The sequence below is a fragment of the Miscanthus floridulus genome, chromosome 8 (assembly GCF_019320115.1).
Source record: "Miscanthus floridulus cultivar M001 chromosome 8, ASM1932011v1, whole genome shotgun sequence".
In the NCBI taxonomy this organism is placed as follows: domain Eukaryota; kingdom Viridiplantae; phylum Streptophyta; class Magnoliopsida; order Poales; family Poaceae; genus Miscanthus; species Miscanthus floridulus.
Genome location: NC_089587.1, coordinates 129,109,645 through 129,130,234, shown reverse-complemented (window position 1 = coordinate 129,130,234; position 20,590 = coordinate 129,109,645). Strand labels below are relative to the sequence as shown.

Genomic DNA, 20,590 nt, shown 5'->3' with positions numbered 1-20,590 from the left:
TATATTTTTTAAAAAAATACATATAATTATATATGTGCATATAAAAAATCAAGTATTCTAGTATTTATACTATATTTATCCGAGTAAAAATCAATTATTTTGGTATATATATATATTTATGCATGTGAAAAGAACCAAATATAGATATTTATGCACGTAACATATCAAGTGTACACATTTATAAATACAATAAACTTAAGTATACAAATTTATCCATACAAACTGAACTAGATTTACCTTGTGTTCACCTAACCTTAAACAGCTGTTTAGCCCGTTTAATACTGTTTATCTTCGTTCCGTTTAGACCGTATAGATCGTTTTTTTCCCTTCAGTTTTTTGATCATTTAATCGGTCAACCGTTTCATTTCTGTCTACCCTCTAAACAAAACAGTTTACCATTGTTTATCCGTTTAGTAGCCGTTTAATCAGGCCGTTTAGGCCGTTAAGACGAATACACGTAACCAACACATGGTCTTAAGCCATGCAAAGTCGAGACGCAGGATGACCAAACAATGCTCGAAGGTATAAAGCTATGCTAGATTGGATATCCAATGCTAGGGTGCCATGCGAATCTAAGGGATTTTGAGAATCGGGATAGAAAAAAAATCCTAATAATTTTTATTGGATTTTGAGATTTTAAAAATCTGAGTTAAAATCCGTATATACTCTAAATCATTTGATGAGAATCTAAGATTATAGGATTTTTTTTTCTAATCCAGATTCTCAAAATATAGAGGATCCGAGGCGTAGATTCTTGGGTAGACTATAACGATACAACAATCAGACTCGAATGGTCGGAAGCGGAACCGGAGAGAACACAGTCAAACGGGTCCACAGACCAAAGTTACGGACAACCGATTTTGTTCGTTTTTTCTTTCACTCTCTGTTTCTATACTCTTTTATACGGCCTGTCCGTTTGGCTGTGGCTTATTGTAAATGATCGTAAATTTTCAGCCGAAATAATATTTTTCTCTCACACAAACCCGCCAGCAGTACTTCTTCACAAATCAACAACGATATGAACCAGCCAACCGAACAGGCTGATAGTCCGCATCGAACCCGACAAGTTGGCAACCCACATCCTTGTCGGTGTCGGTCCTCGCTCACTGTCTCCAACAACAACAACACCCGACAAGAACTATTTTTTTTAACGTAATGGTTAAATGGTTCGATATCTATTTAACATCTTCTTCAACAACATAAATCGGAAAAGAATTTTTTCTATATAAATATGTTTTTATTAAAAAATAATGTTCATATTTAGATGGTGCCTGTCAAACGTCTCAAAAGTGTCCGACACCGATTTTAAATCTCGAGCTAGCTGTACCTATGGTCACTTGTCGGAGTAAGTCTCCGCGTTCTGCTAGCGGCGGATACGCTCCATCGGCCGCCCAGGCTCCCATGGCGGACGGCGGCGCGCGACCACGGTCGACGCGTACGCATGGGGCCGCTAACGGGTCGCGCCGCTCGAGCGCGAGTCTCTTCGGATACCTAGTGGGTGAGTCGAAAACCCTCGCCCTCTCTCTCTCTCGCTCCATGCTCCCAATAAATCGCCGCAATTCCGTGCTAATTTAGCGTATCTCTATTCACCCAGCGCTGCAGGTGCTTACGAAGATCGTGTCGTTCGTGTTCAACACCTGGTGCATGGGGGCCGTGGAAGGCTTCTCGGTAATGCACATACCTCTTTTTTTGTTTGCTCTGATCGATCGTGTAATTTACTGCTGCATTCGGTCATCTGAAAGACTGAAACATCACTGTGTATACCGATGCTGGCCATCCACCCTTCCTAACCGTGACCGTGTTGTGTATTGAGGACGGCTGTGGAGTCGTTTAAAATTTTCCATGTAAGGGTAGAAAATGCGGTGTATAAGGGCAAAGTTTAAAATGGTTCTATTGGTTACCGACTTACCATAGAAATGTCACCAATTATTGGGCGTAAAAAGGTAATAGTGCACTGGTCTTCGGTGATCATCTTCTTGATTCATACTGTTTTTTTTTGCACGACATTCTTCTTATGTAGAATAAAACAATTTGAAAAAAGTAAAAATCATCTACATATTGGTGTGCCATTGTTGTCTGCTTCATCCGCGTGTCTTGTTTCACAATGCAGCTTTGACAAACTAGCATATAATTTTAGGAATTTAAACCAAGCTGTAGCAGGCTAACAGCAGTGATGTGGATATTGTGTAACTAAATTTAACCTACACATGAGGCCTCCTAAAACAGGGGGCTCTGTGAAAAACAAAACAATATCTAAATAAACGCATTTATGAGGAATATTACTATTTAAGTATAGCTGATTGTCCTTGCTGTCAAATTGCAGGATCTTCATCTATCCATACTCCAAATACTTCGGCGAAAGAGTAGAAAATGAAGAAAATAAAATCACTATCTTTTGTCTACATGCTTAATAGGACTAGCCAATGGATACTGCCTCTTTCCACTCATCGATTCGCCTGTGGTTGAACTATTTGTTGGTATCTTTAACAATTACATGTTTAAAAGTAATTATGACAAACTAGGGTATGCACTAAGGGTTTTCTCCCTGCATAAGGATCAAGATTCTCTTATTATTGTGAGGGCTTATAGTGAATGCTGCTTATAGTGTTTTCGTTTTTTCTGCAGGGGTCTATGCTGCAAGTCACCTCCTTTGTTGACTGAGTCTTGTATTATCGTGAGGGCTTTCGTCGTGGGTGCTTACATGGTGGTGTTGACTTGTATGTTGTTTTTAGCCCCACAATTAATTTGATAATTGTTAACATGTTAGCAGGGAAACCTTTTCTGTCAATCAAAATGTACATGTAGTTATGGTAGATTTTTTCTGTCGTTTCTTATATATGTATCTTTCAAAATTATTCTAAGACATAATCTTTTTAAGCCCATGCTGCATGAATAATGGAAAACTTACAAGCTACAGCATATTTATTTTTTAATTAGTTTCAGAAAAATCAATTTGAAGGTTTTTGTATTGTTTCCGTGTTAGATAGAAGCAATGTTTTGAGCACAGCTGAGTTTGCCCTGGTAACATCATATTTGTTTATATATGATGATATATTGAAATCGATTCAGCAAGTCAGTTTGTTTGGTTTCTTTGTGAAACCAGTAGAAACATAGTTCTTTCTTTATGGAAGTAAGCTTCAACAGTTCCAGTGTCATACCTCCCTGCTTGTTGGCAGTGATGAACCAATGATGGACAAAAATACAACAAGATTGTTGAAGGTTGCAAGAATGGCTTTTCCTATTGGGATTGTTGCTACTACTGTTGGCTTCATTCATGAATTGTGGAAGCAGAAAATTTAACTTTCTGATTCATCTAGAGAAGCCATCTTCAGTTTTGAATATTCATACGTGCAAGCGATATTGATCAGTGGTACTTCACTAATACTACATTCATCCTACTTCGCTCTGAAATGAAAATGTGTTACTGAGTTCTTATACATCTTTGTACCAATGTTATGTTCCTCTGTATGTGTCATGCTAGATTTATGAATCTATACTCATTCATCCTACAGATGTGTCCCTTCTTCATTATCACTTTATTGAAGTATTTGCATGTAGTATTTCTACTTCTTTGAAGATGCCGACTTTGCATGTTATGAACCCTAAGGTTATTAGGGGTACACACCGACCACTTTCTTGATTGATTCCAAATGACTGCTGTGCCTCTGTTTATATAGAACTGGCACCTAACAACCTGATAATTATCCAAGCTAGCTTATCTTACAGACGTGAAGGTTAGATGGGCTGGCCCTCCAGCCAGCCATAACAGTGCACCATGTATTTCAAGTCCTTGGAACTTACAAAAGTTTGAGGTTTAATATTGCTCAATTGGATTGCAAGATTCATAGCCATCCAATTCTTCAAACCATGACTTTTTGCAATTGATTGTCATCTCTTGTTAGGAATTAGTTTTGTGCAATCAACCTGTTTTAGCTTTGACCTCAATATCTTCACTCTTGTTTAGATTGACAATATGATAGTGAGATATATCTATATTTGTCTAAAGAATGCTTTCATAGTACATTTATTAGGATTTTGATATATGCTTAGAGATTACATACTGCAAAGGCACAATGATGCTTTAAGAGGAAGAGCTGATTTTTTATTTATGCTTTGTCAGCATCTCATTTCCTTTGGCACATATTAGTGTTAGCTTTCATGAACTGGTGGGGTTAACCACACTACAATGGTTAACAGCACCCCAGCACCTCCTCCCCATGATCGTCTATCTCTAATCTGTTTACCTATACCTTGTCTGTTGTTTCCAATCTGTAATTCTTAGATGCCCTTTGCTGCTTTTTTTTGCTAGTACACTGAAAAATTGGTATCCTAAAATGACAGGTATCGCTTGTATCTTCGAGTTGCTTGCGGAACCACTTTACATTCTTTCTCAGAACTTGTTTCTTCTCAAGCTAAGGTTGATTAGTAAAGTTGTCGCGACACTTATGCGTTGCATTACAGTCTATATCCTCATCAAGATTTTAAACATGGTAACATGGGTGTTATTTATTGGAATTTGAATCATATATTGCTGAAGGTTGCATATATTCTATTTTACATTTACTCTTGAAATACTTTAGGGAGTCCTTATGTTCAAAGTCCGCTTTATTTGTATTGATTGTCGATATAAGTGTTTCTAGTGGGTGGATACTGCATTTGTAGTTAAGTCTAAATTAGTATCATACTTGAATGTATAATGTAAGGACTTGCATTAATATTCCTGTTAGGTTCACATTTTTTAAATGACCGATCACCTAGGAAAAGAAAGAGAGGATAAAGTGGAAGGACCACAGCTATCTTCTCCGATAGCTTTAAGCCTACATTTGAACATTGTGAAGACATGTCATTATTTTTCAGTTATCATCTCACATTATTTTCATCTGATCACTCCACGTAATTGCTTCAGGACATGGTGGTTGTATTTCCATTATTTCAAGCTATATATGGTGCATGCTTGCTGTTTACATATTGGTTTTATTTTTTGTCATGCCATGTATCCAAATTGCACTGCATTTTGCCATGTAGGTAAGCACTTTGCCAGGTTACCAATAAATACTCCCTTTGCTCTTGAAATACTGTCTATTATATATTAATGCGATACTATTGAATTATTACATTTCCAGCAATGTTCTTTTTGTATTCTCCCCCATTCTTGTTTGCAATCTAAGGAATGATGTTATTGAAGTCTTATTATTCTTAGATTGCAGGACTGGATGGATTATGATAGAAAACTGTGGGAAACATGCTTAATGTTCACTGGGCAATCACTGAAAGAGCTAGTTGTTCAGAAAGGCCAGGAACTTGTCCCATTCAGCAGTAGTTATCTTGATGATTATGGTGTTGTTGACAGATTAGGTTTGCTTTTAAAATTATTTTTGAATTAACTGCACACAATATGTTCTAGTGGAGATCTGTTTGTGCTCAGTTTTTCAATATCACATCTTAAATGTTGGTTTATTACTTTTTTAAGGAAGTCTTGTTGTAAGATTGATATTCCGTCCTTTCGAAGAAAGTAACCGTCTGAAGTTTGCAGAAATGGCATCAGGTTTTTTTCTCTTTCTTCGGTTGAGTTAGTTCTAAATCTTTGCGAAATTATTAATAATTATATATATGCCTCCAAAGTGTCAGGATCAGGTTGTTGTATCAAATCATATAATTTATGTGAAATCTTATTTGGTTCTACCAAAAAGTAGGTTTACAAAAAACTTTCATGCATTTATTTAGTGTTAGTCATTTGACAGTACATCTTTAATCTTGTTACTAGGTCACCAGATGCTTCATAGACTTCTCTGCTTCTCTAAAATATTGGCTTTATTGTATATATAAGAAGCTGCTAAAACCAGTTTCCCTCTAAAATATCGGCTTAAATGTATAAATAAATGTGTCCTTTAATAGAGAAGCAAGTTTTGTTATTTCTTTTTATGTTATGTTAACATGTTAATATTCTATCAACGATGATCAATCTCCTCTCCATTATTGCTACCAAATTTTAATATGCCCATATTTTAAACCTCTAGATCTAAATGCCCAAACTATGAACTGCTTGTATTTTCTTCTTTTAAGTTTTAACCAAACAGAGATTAACCAAGGGAAACTTGTTTTTTGGCCATCTTTCATCTTTTCTAGTTCTATTTCTTTCCTGATTGGTTCCCTCCTTCATCTAGCACCATTCTTCGTCAACACTGTTTGACCACTCTGACAGATGTTGAACCCCATTGTGACTAGGTTCAGAACAGGATGCCTCCTGTGTACTGGTACTAGCTGTAGCTGCAGAGCCCCACCTTTGGCATGTAGAGTTACCGTAGCAGATGGTTGTGATGGTCTGTTTAATTATGTGCTTCAATACTTCAAAGATCTGGATACCATTTTACATTTTGTTAAGGATTTTATTGAATTGCTTAATATATAGCAACTTATCTGTTTAGGTTTGTGTACCAGTTTGTTTTAATGCTTTTGGCATAATACAATAATGGAAATTAACTTGATGCAATCTGCAGGACGATCACCACAGATGATTTTGAGGATGAGAACTTTGTTGGTTCTATGTTTGAAGATTAATTGCCTAGCAGGTACTTCTGCTCTATCTTCGAGGCTATACTGGAATGTGAAAGTTGACCTTGATCATGAATTTAGGATACTGAAATATTAAGCCACATCATTTTCCATTTGCATTCGTTTGATTTTACCTATTTTGCCAAAATGGTTAGAAGCTATCTTCTATTCTACCATGGAATCTTGAAATCTTACCGTGAATTCTGAAATTCTGTCCAGTTTTTCTATGGAGGCAAGTCGATAAATCAGGTGCTATATAAATTTTATTGAAATTTTCTTATTAGGGACTAGGTAGATAGAGTAGAACATGGTTTTATTTGTTATATTAAAAACCTGTTAAAGCACTCTTTTTAAGATACATTATTTAAAAATGCTTCTGGGCTGCATTACTTGGTGCATCATTTTTTAGTAGTGCTTAACCAGGTATGCATATACTTGCCTTTCATTTTATGGTTCCTTTGAACTTGCAGGGCTCTTAATAATAGCTTTTGGCCCTGGATATTCATATTTTCTGCTAAGGATGGCCTATAGAGAAAAACATTGTGATGATGGGACACAACTCTTGCTTATTTTATATTGGTTTTATGTAATTAGCTTAGCTTTCAACGGTCAGTTCTTTACAAACAAGCAACTTTCGTTCTTCATATTGACTTGTAATTCATACGTTTTCAGTTAGTTTTCATATGTGATGCATGAACTTGTTGTTTATTGTAATCATTGATAGTGATGTTTGAATCACATTTTATGGTTGGCGAGTTGAGGATGCTAACTTTCAAGTATTCGTTGGCCTAAGTTGATATTTAATGTCACATAATGTGCCCATACGCATTTCTTTACTATTTGCATCAATTCTATTTTGTATTTGATGCAATTTGAGTTTAATGGTTGGCAGGTCACTCCATGCAGTACATTTTCAGTTTGTTGGAACTTAGGGGGTGTTTGGTTCTTTAGTCGCTCCTAAAATTCATGTCACATCGAATGTTTAGATACTAATGAGGAGCATTAAATATAGATTAATTACAAAACCAATTACATAGATAGAGGCTAATTTGCGAGACGATTTTTTTAAGCCTAATTAATCTGTCATTAGCACATGTTTACTGTAGCACCACGTTGTCAAATCATGGACTAATTAGGCTTAAAAGATTCGTCTCGTAAATTAGTCGCAAGTTGTGCAATTAGTTTCGTAATTAGTCTATATTTAATACTCCATGCATGTGTCCAAACATTCGATGTGACAGGAATTTTAGGAGCGCCTAAAGAACCAAACATGGCCTTATTTCTCTGAATGATTTCATACCGGGGCTTCATTGTTTTGCACTTGCATGTCCATTTAATAGTTAACTGTATTCCAACATATCTATTAGGACTCCCTCTAATGTTTGTGCATGTTGACCAGATGGAAATTATTAAGTGCAATATCTTTTTCGCAAACATTTTCTCGTGCCACCTTTCACACATGTGGCATTCATTTTCCTAAATTACTGTTTTGAATTTCAATGTATTTTCTCTATACCAGCATTATGTTTGACCAATCCATTATGACAGGTACACTTGAAGCATTTTTACAGAGTGTTGCGAGTAACTCTCAGCTGAAGATGTTGAATAATTTCTCACTATTCTGGTCTGTTGTCTACGTATTGTTCAAAATTCTCCTGATTGGATATGCTGGAGCTGTTGGGCTGATTGTTTCCGATGCAATAAGTATCCTTTTGTCATTCAAGGTCCTGCATCCAAAATGGCATGATTGCATTGCATTTTGGCATTTTTAGGAGCTGTCTTTTTGCTTTTGTTTGTGTTTATTGTGCTTCATGGATTCATTGTGCTGATTTTTTTATTCTGCAAGCTAGATTTGTTAACATGAATACTAAATTTCTTTAACATCTTGTTTGCGAAGGGCGGGCCTGGTGCAAGCGGTAGAGTCTTACCGCCTGTGACCGGAAGGTCCCGGGTTCGAGTCGCGGTCTCCTCGCATTACACTAGGTGAGGGTAAGGCTTGCCACTGGACACCCTTCCCCAGACCCCGCACAGAGCGGGAGCTCTCTGCACTGGGTACGCTCTTTAACATCTTGTTTGCGATAAAAATGCGGCTAAATTAATTCAACAAGGCCCTGTTTGGATACAAAGTATTTTTAGAGTATCGGATAAATACAGTGGTTTTCAAAAGCTGAAGGGTGCTTGGATACAACACATTGTAGTTCCTAAAACCGTATTTTTAGGCTAGAACCTTTTTTTTGGATCTCTGACTCTCATATCCGGTCCCTGTATGAGAGGAAGGAGTTGTATAGGGACCATTTGTCTCTCTAATACAATGAAACACGGCTCTCCTGCATTTTCAAAAAAAAAAAAAAACATCGTTTTGTCAAATCCGTAATGTTTTTTGTAGTTTTAGAAACTCCACTCTTGATATCTTTTTTCTGAACCACAGTTTTGTATGTCTCTGAATTATAAAACCACATTTTCATGATGTCTCAGTTTTCTAAAATTACGTCATCCAAACAGGCCCTAAGGAAAAAGTATGCAAACTCCAATATTTATTGGGAATTACACCAAATTGATCTTTTAGTTAGTGCAAAAAACCTATATAGATAAAGGCTGCAGCAAAGCAGCAGGAAAAGATGACAAACCCACATGATTTCTGAATCTAGGATTATTTTGGAACTCTGTTGCTATAACTTGTGATAGATAGTTTTATGATGTACTAGATTCTTGACATTATGTGAAGACATGCTACTAAGAATTTCTTATTTCATGGCTTTGACAAGGAGGTTTTTCCAGGTTAGTTTTATCCTACTATTTGGCTCAACATTACAAAAGTTAGTTGCTGACATTGACATGATTAGTGATAATGTTTACAGAACTCTTATGCAATCTCCATCCATCAAGTTTTGCCATCTGGTTGGTGGGTTTTGGTCTTGTCTGGAGCTGCAACTATAATCTCTGACATGATGGTTCTGAATAAGGAGAATAAGCATCCGTACTGGCAGACATTGCCGCTACACTTAGGCATTGGTGCTTCATGTTTTTGCTTGTCTTGTGCTGTAATGTATGTGCCAACACCTTCCATTTCCTTGGTTTCTACTGAAACAATCTCCAAGCTATGTTTGTTTGATTGGCAGATATCCTCGCGAAAAGGTTTTGATCGACAAATTCATCAAGTACACAGGCACGTTGACTGATCGATGGCAATATGTGGGATTTCCCTTTCTACATCGCATGTTTGGGCATAATAACAAATAAACCTTCGTCAACAACACCAAAGCCAAGATATGATATGTGACAGCTCAATAGAAGATTTGGGGTTTGGATCAACTAGATTGAAATGTTTTGTAAATGCCTCTTCTTTTTTAGAAACTTACTTATGTAAACCTGATCCGTAGGCATATACATATTTTTTATGACACCACATGCAGTGGCAGCATTTGTAAAAGGTCAACACGAGTTTTACAGTATAGTACTAGACCCGTTCGCTTGTAGTAATGATTTGTGGATATTGGTGCTTGATGTGTGCTTTTTTCTTTGGCGCAAAAATGGTGGTGTCGCCTTTGCAGAAGTATAAATGTCATGCTTTGCCTCTATTCATTGTTACTATGGTGATTATGTTATATAACAGAAGAACATTGATGATAATCATTGTCATGAGCTAGTGAGCTACTAATAATACTTTTATGTGATCTGAATACTTTACCTGTTATGCGACTAGAATCTTTGCTTTATAGATGACTACCAAACATGGTCATGTGTTGCAATGAAATTTATGTTACACACCTATTCTAATATGTTATGAATCAGACTTCGTATCGTGGTTGGATGAGCGCTATCTTAATTTGTATGAGCATGGATGTAAGTTCAGGTCATGGATAGGTCAATAAATCAATCGGACTCAAATATCTAATTCAATACATAATCTTAGTAAAATCAATTAGAACATTTATGCTCTAGAGTGAAGGGGCACGCAGACGAAGAGAGTGCGATGGACTAAAATTTGAAGGAATAAATTGTTTTTTAATATTATATTAGATATAGATATAAAAACCTGCCAAGGAGTCCTTGATTTCCATAGCTCCATTGCATTATCGCATGGTCGCACCTAAACTTCTTCGGTAGAAGGGTCCGACAATTAGTCATTTTTTTCTTTGAAAGATCCGGTTACCCAGCTGCTACGATATCACCTCATCTCCATACGATTTACTACGAGTACGAGTGGAAATTGCAAAGCGCTTGCTCGCCGCCGTCGCCTCCGGCACAGCCGGCCACTCCTTTCTTCCGCGTTCTGTTCTCTCCTTAACTCTCTCTCTCTGTAGTTAACGTCTCCTAGCCGAGAGATTCTACACGGCTCTTCCCTTCTAGGCCATCCATTCTGGGCCGTGGCAGCGCAGGTTGGGCCGATGCCTTGGGCCGTTGATTGAGGACTTTGCTGGCGTCGGAAGTGATCCGAATCAAATATCAATAGGGCCTTAGACGTCCGGGCCGCTACGGACCAAAGAACGCAGCGAGGATGTCACTCTTTCGTGGTGAAGAACGAAGAGGTTTACAAGCAAACCACTAAAGGATAACTAACGTGCTTACGTGACGAAGAACCAATTAGTTTTCAGGCAAACTAGCAAAGAAACCGTCGAAGCTCTCGTCCGGGAGGGACCCATTAGGGCAAGGACGTCGTCGGGTTGCCCTAGGTCGACCGGCAAGCCTAGGGCGCCATCCTTGGTCGTCGGATCAAATGATGAATAACATGGGGTTGGAGAAGAGGGTAAAAGGGTTATGGTAGAGGTAATAGATTGATTTGTTTATCGATTGGATAGATGGAAACTCAATCGGCTATGATCCTCTCATATATATATATATAGAGGGGTGGTATTATCCTAGTAGAAAACCTCTCCAAGCCTTATTTTCTAAGTTTCCCACGAGTTTAGAACAGTTCGGATTAGAATCCAAAAGGCCAGATCCGAACAGGATTTTCTGTTAGGTATGTCGGAAGTCCCGACTTGGGTCGGAACTCCCGACGTAGGGATAACCCCAAACACCCAAGCATATTTCTTTAGGCTTCCTAGAAGTCCCGACACGCGTCAGAACTTCCGACCATCTGAAGTCCCGACTTGGGTCGGAACTCCCGACAACTAGGCATCTTTCCGAGGGCATAACTTCTTTATCCGGACTTCGAATTAGACATTCCATATATGTTTTTTGACCGTCTCGACAAGAGGAACGCAATGGTGAAGTCCATTTCCCATTTTGACAACTTCACAAAATGGACATTTTTGGTTGTCAACATATGCCCCCCTATTTTCAGGTGAATGATGCATAAACCTAAAAACACTTAATCAAATAAATTAAAACCAAACAGCGACGATACCCATCTCATTGGCTGCTTAGTGGCTAAGGGCGATGTATACATCGGCCATTTTTTCTAAGGGCGATACATGTATCGGCCATTGTTTGGTGAGCACTTAGGCTTCTTGCCAAACACTTGAAAAGTACCTTTTCAAGTACCTTCCGTTGAATGCTCTCATGAGACGTTTATCTTGCAATGTCTCTAGCACATATGAATTTCTAAATATAACTTTGACCACTTTGTAAGGACCTTTCCAATTCGGTGACCACTTGCCAAACTGATTGCTCTTCGATCCAATTAGTAGTATAGTTTTTCACACCAATTCTCCCACTTGGAAGGATTTGCTCCTGACTTTCTTGTTGTATGCTTTGACAACTCGAGCTTTATCTTTCTCTATTTCCTTGAGAGCTTTTAATCTCACATCAGTCACCTCATCGATATTATCCATCATCAAATCATGATACACAACAGCTGATAAATTATTTTGTTTAGCAAGCCTATATGCATCCAAATTCACTTCGACAGGCAACACGACCTCTTGGCCATATACTAACTTAAAAGGAGTAACCTTTGTAGCACCATGCCTTGAAATGCGATGAGCCCATAGAGCCTCAGACAAAACTTCATGCCATCTCCTTGGATTCTCCTCAATTTTCTTTTTGATGAGCTTGATCAAAGTCTTATTACTAGACTCAGCTTGGCCATTGGCTTAAGCATAGTATGGAGATTAATTGAGCAACTTGATCTTATATAATTCGGCAAATTCCCTCACCTCTTTAGACACAAACGATGTCCCTTGATCTGTATTTAATGTTTGAGGGATGCTGAATCTATGAATAATATGCTCAGTGATGAACTCAATTACTTCCTTGTGTGTCATATTCTTCAAAGGAACTCCATCGGTCCACTTAGTAAAGTAATCCGTAGCAACTAACACAAATCGGTGTCCCTTCGAAGATGGGGAATATATTTGGCCAATGAAGTCTAACCCTCAACCACGAAAAGGCCATGGTTTGATGATAGGATGAAGCATAGCAGTAGGCACAAGCTGAATATTTCCAAACTTCTGGCACTCTTCACAACCTTTGTAGTAGCGAAAACAATCGGCCATCATAGTAGGCCAATAGAAACCGGCTCTACGCAATAACCACTTCATCTTCGGGGCCGATTGATGCGTACCACAGATGCCTTCATGGACTTCTCCCATAGCCACTCTTGCCTGATCTGATCCCAAGCACTTAAGCAGCAAATCTTCGGCGGTTCTTCGATAGAGCTCATCATTATGCAATATATATTTGAAAGCGCTCCGCCAAACACTTTTATCAATTTTGGCACTTGGACCACGTAGATATCTCAACAAGGGAGTCCTCCAATCTTCTAAATCAGCCCCAACATCACTAGAAGTTATATCGGGCCGATTTGATAGATTCTCGTGCAAATTGACCGGGCTAGTCATAGGGGAGTCGGCTGAGCCAATAGGGCCAGTAGGCTTAGCCGATTTGGAGGTGTCGGCTTGGCCGACTAGGGCAGTCGGCTTAGCTGACTTGGCCACAACAGAAGAGTAGTCGGCTGAGCTGATTTGGTCAGTCGGCTTAGCCGACTGGTCTGTACCTACACAGGAAAAAATGAAATCTTTATGCATCGGCTGTTCTTGAATATGGAAATTATGTCCACTGACATCATAGCCAGATGCTTGTTGAGCTAACATGTTGGCCTTTTGATTTTCATGCCTTGGAATATGCCGAATTCGAAATTCAGCAAAATAATCAATAACATCAAGGCAAGCATCAAAACAAGCTCTTAGTGATCCTTCTAAACATTGAAATTCACTAGCAACTTGTTGTACCACTAGCAAGGAATCACCATAGGCTTCAACATGTTGTACCCCATGGATTGCAATATGGCCAAGCCGAATAAGAAAACTTCACGTTCGGCTCAAATGTTGGTGTAGATATAATTTTAATCGGCTTGATGTCTCCGATAGCACCATTGTGAGAAATAATGATTATGCCAACACCTTGGCCTTATTTGCAAGCCGACTAATCACATTGTCACATTGTCACACCTTGGCCTTATTTGCAAACCGACTAATCATATCATGCCCCCCCGGGCCTTAAGGCCATCAAAGTAAATTCCATGGGGGCTTTCTAATAGCATGATGGTTGCAAGCATTCATCGACTATATTTTATACTAAGGGCGATATCAAAATATTGGCCATATGAATTCATCCACATAAATATGCATAGCCGAAACAAAATATTTTAGCTCTTAATCATTGGTAAGTAAAATAATTTGGCAACCCTCCATAACATAAAGATCCACACCAAGGATCAAAATAAGAAGCTAAGGGATAACCATGCATACCAGGGGATGAATTCCATATAGGCATAGGCAAAGAATATGGATGATGCCATGACCAATAATTTTGATGATTTGGTGCAAACCTCCAACTTGGCAATTGTTTCTTGAATCTCTTTCTCTCCTTTGCTTTTTTGCACCACTTGCTTGAACATCATCCTTTTGAGCTTGAATACTTCCCTTAGGAACCCATGCCAAGCCTTTTCCTTTCTGCTTCTCTGCACTAAGCTTCTGTAACTTCTCTTGCCACTTTGGTAAACCGATTGAGCATATTGGTTTTATTTCTGTTTTTGGACAGTGGCAAATCTTTCTTGATTTTAGGCACTCCCACCTTCTTTTGTTCAGATTTGGCACCTACAATATCATTAGATGATTTCCCCACTTCTTTGCCATCAATAGCCGAATTTTTCAGCAATTTAATCTGCTTTTCAATAGTTGAATTCAGATATGAACTCTTCTTCTTTCGGCCATCATACTTCACGCGGTAAACTTGCTTTACCGCTTTCTTCTTTGGTTGAGCTCCAGACTGATTTTGATCAAAACGGTCTTTACAAGATGATGATCTCTCTAAATGTCTAGGAGCTGCATACTCTACATATTCAGGCCTCAAATATGGTGGAACATGTGCCTCTTCATCAAACCAGCCCCAAGATGAATAAGGATAAAAATATGTGGCTTGTGGTCCATACGACATGGGAATTGGCTGCATAAAAGGAGAATATGTTACTGTTGCGTGAGGTTTATCTCCTTGCCGATTCCACTCTTGAGACTTACGCTTTGGAGGTAATTTTGATGAATGAACTTTCTTTGGACGCTTGGTGACATTTGCTTCTCCTATCTTCTCATATTTAGCTAGAAGTTCCTCGAAGCTGAGTTTTGGCCTTTTACTTCTTTGTTTGTCACGGCCTTTACCTCCATTAGCTTTACGAGCATCCTCTTTCTCCCTATCTTAACAGACATGCTCCAAAGGAGGATCCTTAGTCGATTCCCCTTGCTCAACGAGATCAATCGGCTTTTGCTTTGGTTGGAGAGATTTTAGCTTCCCCCCAGTGTCTTCTGGAACTGTGATAACTTTATTGTCCTCTATAATATCTTCTATTTGCAATTCATCAACAACAACCTTGCCTTCACTTGAGGGCTCCACATCTCTCTCTTGGGCGTTCAAGCTTTGAGCTTTGAGTGAATCGGCTAAAACAAGCCGATTCAAAACCTGTTTGCCATCAAGACCAATTGAATCCAATTGGTCTATGTGTTAAGCTTCAGAAAATCTCAATCGCCCTTTATCAATGGCCGATTGGATCACTCGACAAAACATATTGCAACTAGAGGTATTATGATTAGAAGAATTGTGCCATTTGCAATATGTAAGCTCTTCTAAATTTTTAACAGATGGCAAAGCATTGTGATCAATGATTCTAATAAAATTATTCTTGAGCAAGACATCGAAGACATGATCACAAAAAGTAAAGTCAAAGGTGTATTTTGATTTCTTTAGCTGATTCTTTTGTGGAGTCGGCTTTAAAGCTAGGCAAACAAATGGGTCGGATTTATTATCAATCCATTCAGCCACACCTTTGCAATTGCTTACAGGAAGCTTTAGCTTTGACAAATTACCACTATCGGCCTTGCCATATGGAACAATGTCTTGGTCGATAGAATCTGAATTTATTTTATCATCAACAAATAAATTGCTATTCTCAATCGGTCTATTACAATAATTAGCAAGGATATCTCTAATAGATGCAGAAATTGAAATAGTATGACCAGATTGGAATTTGAGCAAAATATTGGTGTTTTCTACCTTGTTGATCATGTTGGAAAAGTGCACATCCTTGATTTGCATGATGTTGCTCTTTATCTCCAGAGAATGATCAACAATAGATGCTGAATCATTCGAAGATGCATCAGCAGCTGCCGAGACCGAGAAAGTCAGCTTAGCCAACTGGAAGTCGGCTAGGCCGACTTGGGCACTAGCAGGGGCAGTCGGCTTGGCTGACTGGGAAGTCGGCCTAGCCGACTCAGGGAAGACAGTAGAGGTAGTCGGCCTAGCCGACTCAGGGCAGGCAGCAATTAGCTCAGCTGACTTTGAAGTCGGCTTAGCCGATTCTGAGCACGCAGGCAGCCCTTCTTTGTTGCTTGTAGGGGCTTGATCTCCTTCAATGATGCGGTAATGACTAAATAAGTGTACAACCCCTTTGGCTCATAAAAAATCAAATCTAGCTGGTTTCTGGCGTTTTCCATGCTTTTCTGTAGCAAGACTTGTTTTTTGAGATGTGATTGATTCAAAAAGGACATTGTATTGTTCGGCTTTTATAGCCGAACCTTTGCTTACATCCGAATCAATTATTTCTTTCATGTCCACTAGCAATCCTCTTTTAATCGATGACTCAACTGTGATCGGCCTTTTCTCATTAGTCTTTCCAAAATATTCATAGAATCGCTCCTCTAATTGAGACCATGAACCAATAGTACATCGTGGCAAAGATGTAAACCATGCAAAGGCAATACCGGTGAGAGATAAAGGAAAATTTTGCACTCTCATATAGTCTTCTTTACCGGCAAAACTCAGCTGTGAGAGATATATACTAATATGTTCCATAGTGGTTTTATCATCTTCACCACTAAATTTATAAAAATCAGGTACCCACCAACCATTAGGAGTTTTCAAGTAATCATAGCATAATGGGTACGGTCTATGATAAGTGGGCACCTTCCATTTAGAGGAACCATATGGATTCCTAGCATGGGCTAAATCTTCATCGATTCGGCTTGATTTGAGAGCAACAAATGAAGCCGAATCATGATTGTTTGCAAGTGCACACATTGCTGAATTTTCATTGATTCGGCTATAATTATTAGCAATATGTGGAGCCAAATCACGAGTTTTAGCACTCGAATGCCTTGCTGAAATTTCACTAATTCGGCTATGGTCATGAGCGAAATATAAAGCTGAATTGTGAGCATTGATCTTTGCATAAAGTGCTGAATTTTCGTTGATTCGGCTATGGTTATTAGTAACACGTGAAGCCAAATCATAAGTATTAGCACTTAAACACCTTGCTAAATTTTTATTAATTTGGCTTGAGTTGGGAGTAACATATGGAGCCAAATTATGAATAGGAGCATTGGTATATGGTGCTGAATTTTTAGAGCAATTGGCTAAATAATTATCATTGTTATAGCCAATTCTCTCATTCATCGGCATGTCTTGTGGTGGAACCACATATTGTGAACTTATAGCCGATGAATAACAATTTACGTGTTGTATGTTGCTAGTAGCATCAAAACTCGAAGAATTTACAACATGCATCGGCTCTTGACCATAATATTCATAATTATGATGTGTATGATGAGGAGCATTAACAAAAGTATTAGCCGATGTAACATATCTAGTATCATAACAGCTAGCAACACCAACATGAGAGCGCATAGAACTTGCAAAATAACTATTAGGATCATAAGATGCATTTGCAAGTTGTACCTCAACGTGATTGTAGTAATATTGTGATGCAACACCTTGGTACTTCATGATTTATAACTTGACCGCCTTGCTGAATTTTCCGATAAGCAGCGCAACTTGTTGCAAAATCGCAAACAAGATCACAAGAGGTCAAAACCAGATGCAATTGGCCTTTTGGGCCAGATGCAACGGTAATGGCGAGCTCAAGAAGATATATTGACAAGGAGTAAGGCTAGGTTAGAGAGATCGACTATAAGAGATAGCCAAACCAATCGTCCCCAGCGGAGTTGCCAAAAAGTGTGTTGACGTCAGAAGTGATCCGAATCAAACACCAATAGGGCCTTGGACGCCCGGGCCGCTACAGACCAAAGAACGTAGCGAGGATGTCACTCTTTCATGGTGAAGAATGGAGAGGTTTACAAGCAAACCACCAAAGGATAACCAACGTGCTTACGTGACGAAGAATCGACTAGTTTTCAGGCAAACTAGCAAAGAAACCGTCGAAGCTCTCGCCCGGGAGGGACCCCTTCGGGGCAAGGACGTCGCCAGGTTGCCCTAGGTCGGTCGGCAAGCCTAGGGCGCCATCCTTGGTCATCGGATCAAAGGATGAACATCATGGGGGTTGGAGAACAGGGTAAAAGGGTTGGGATAGAGGTAATAGATTGATTTGTTTGTCGATTGGATAGATGGGAACTCAATCGGCCATGATCTTGTCATATATATATAGAGGGGTGTGGTCTTATCCCAGTAGGAAACCTCTCGAAGCCTTCTTTTCCAAGTTTCCCATGAGTTTGGAATAGTTTGGATCGAAATCCAAAAGGCCAGATCCGAACAGGATTTTCTGTTAGGTATGTCGGAAGTCCCAACTTGGGTCGGAACTCCCGACAGTCGGAACTCCCGATGTAGGGATAACCCCAAACACCGAGCAGATTTCTTTAGGCTTCCCGAAAGTCTCAACACGCATCAGAACTTCTAACTGTCGGAAGTTCCGACCGTCGGAAGTCCCGACTTGGGTCAGAACTCCCGACAACGAGACATCTTTCCAAGGGCATAACTTCTTTATTCGGACTTCAAATTAGACGTTCCATATATGTTTTTTGACCGTCTTGATGAGGGGAACACAATGGAGAAGTCCATTTCCCAATTTTGACAACTACACAAAATAGACATTTTTGGTTGTCAACAGACTTCATCTCTCGTGCCATCTTTCTCTTCTTCTTTGCTGGCTTCCTGATGTTCATCTCTAGTGTCAGGCACCATCGGTGTCATGACATTCCTATTGGTCCTGAGATCTCCGACACGAGTGAGTTGATCGCTCACCGTCATTGCCAACCACACACACTATGGTTGGAGGTAGAAGAAGGATGGAAGAACAGAGAGCACACACACAGCACAAGCACTAGCGTTGGCCAGAGCTTTGCAGAGGAGATGGCAAAACTGAACTCGCTCAACTTTACTGAGTTGAAGTGGAAAGCTATATATACAACTCTACCCATCTAATTCTAGTACACAGACATGCTAGACTGCCATGCTGCTATAGTGACTAGATATGACAGCAGGGCTGACTTTGGCCCCTGCCCCTGCTGTGGCTACGGGCAGGGGAGCCTTTTGTCGCCTGCCCCTGCCGTGGCTACAGTGCAGTAGCATGGGAGCCCTTTCGGCATCTACTCCTACCGCATGTACTGGCGAGTGAGCAGCAGAATACTTTATAATTCTTTCCTTAATCCTGCTGCTAACTCTAGAACCTCCACCATGCCAATCATCTTCTTTAGCTCCATGAACCAAAGATGGCCGAGCGTCTTGGTGAGGACGTCCGCGAGTTACCAACCAGTTTTGACGAACTCAATGATGATCTGCCCTCCATCGACACAGTACTTGAGGAAGTGAAACTTGACGTCGATGTGCTTGCTCCAGTCATGGAGAACAGAATTCTTCGTGAGGGCGATGGCGGGCTGGTTGTCCACCATTAGTGCTGGTGGGTGAGCTTCTGCACCAGTTAGCTCACCTAGCAGCCAGTGTAGACACACAGCTTGGCATGCTACTATGGCCACTGCCACGTACTTTGCCTCGCACATGGACAGCACCACCACCTTCTATTTTAGTGACAGCCATGAGATTGGAGCTAACCCGAGGAAGACGAGCAAGCCAAATGTGCTCCGTCGTTCGTCAATGTCCCCTGCCATGTCTGCATCACTAAACATAGTGAGCTGCAGCCCACTTTTGCTAGTCTTGGGTAAGATGATCACCTGATCCACCGTCCCCTTGACGTAGCACAGCAGTCGCTTCACTGTGGCCCAGTGATCCTCCATGAAGCGGATGACGTAGCCCACGACGAATGCAATGTCAGGTCTGGTGTGGACTAGGTAGCGTAGACCACCGACGATGCTCCGGTAGAGTGTTGCATCTACCTTTGTCGTGGTACTGGCCTTTGTTAGCTTTAGCCACTCCTCCATCGGAGTCACGCACGGCTTGTACTTAGCCATGCCGCTCCGCTCCAATAGCTTTGAGGTGTACGCGCTCTGTCTAAGTGTGAGCGCCTCCTTCCCCTGTGTCACCTCGATGCTAAGGTAGTAGGAGAGCATGTCGAGATCGCTCATTCAAAAACAAGTTGCCATCTCATGCTTGAAGCTATCGATGTCCTATGCACGCGCACCGCTAACGATCAAGTCATCCACATACACGCCGACGACGAGCTCCTCCTTCCCTCGTCGCCACGTGTAGAGTGCATGCTCGATTGCACACCACGTGAACCCAAGCTCGCCCAGCCTAGCATCAAGCTTGCCGTTCCATGCTTGTGGGGCCTACAATAGCCCGTAGAGCACCTTGCGCAATCGGAGCACCCTATGCTCTGCTCCCTTGATGGCGAAATCTGAAGGTTGTCTGACAAAGA

At 40.1% G+C, this 20,590-nt stretch overlaps 2 protein-coding genes across 11 annotated transcripts; one reads left to right on the top strand and one right to left on the bottom strand.

Moving 5' to 3' along the window:
• The first annotated feature begins 1,345 nt into the window (after positions 1-1,345).
• Positions 1,346-10,006, top strand: LOC136473537 (uncharacterized). 10 transcript variants are annotated; one of them, XM_066471176.1, is made up of 15 exons: positions 1,346-1,498; positions 1,595-1,668; positions 2,324-2,523; positions 2,626-2,717; positions 3,177-3,370; positions 4,342-4,490; positions 4,907-5,025; positions 5,201-5,355; positions 5,471-5,545; positions 6,498-6,569; positions 7,023-7,160; positions 8,101-8,256; positions 9,278-9,330; positions 9,411-9,598; positions 9,672-10,006. In XM_066471176.1, the coding sequence occupies exons 6-15, from the start codon at positions 4,446-4,448 to the stop codon at positions 9,790-9,792; spliced, it is 1,122 nt and encodes a 373-aa protein (XP_066327273.1). In that variant the 5' UTR covers positions 1,346-1,498; positions 1,595-1,668; positions 2,324-2,523; positions 2,626-2,717; positions 3,177-3,370; positions 4,342-4,445; the 3' UTR covers positions 9,793-10,006. The 10 variants fall into 10 exon arrangements, with proteins under 10 accessions (XP_066327273.1, XP_066327275.1, XP_066327272.1 ...); XM_066471178.1 differs by lacking the exon at positions 2,324-2,523 and having other exon boundaries at positions 4,342-4,417; XM_066471175.1 differs by lacking the exon at positions 2,324-2,523.
• A 9,787-nt stretch (positions 10,007-19,793) lies between these two features.
• LOC136469894 (uncharacterized mitochondrial protein AtMg00810-like) lies at positions 19,794-20,282 on the bottom strand. Its single transcript, XM_066467916.1, has one exon. It carries the CDS (start codon positions 20,280-20,282, stop codon positions 19,794-19,796), a length of 489 nt encoding a protein of 162 aa, XP_066324013.1.
• Positions 20,283-20,590: the final 308 nt, after the last annotated feature.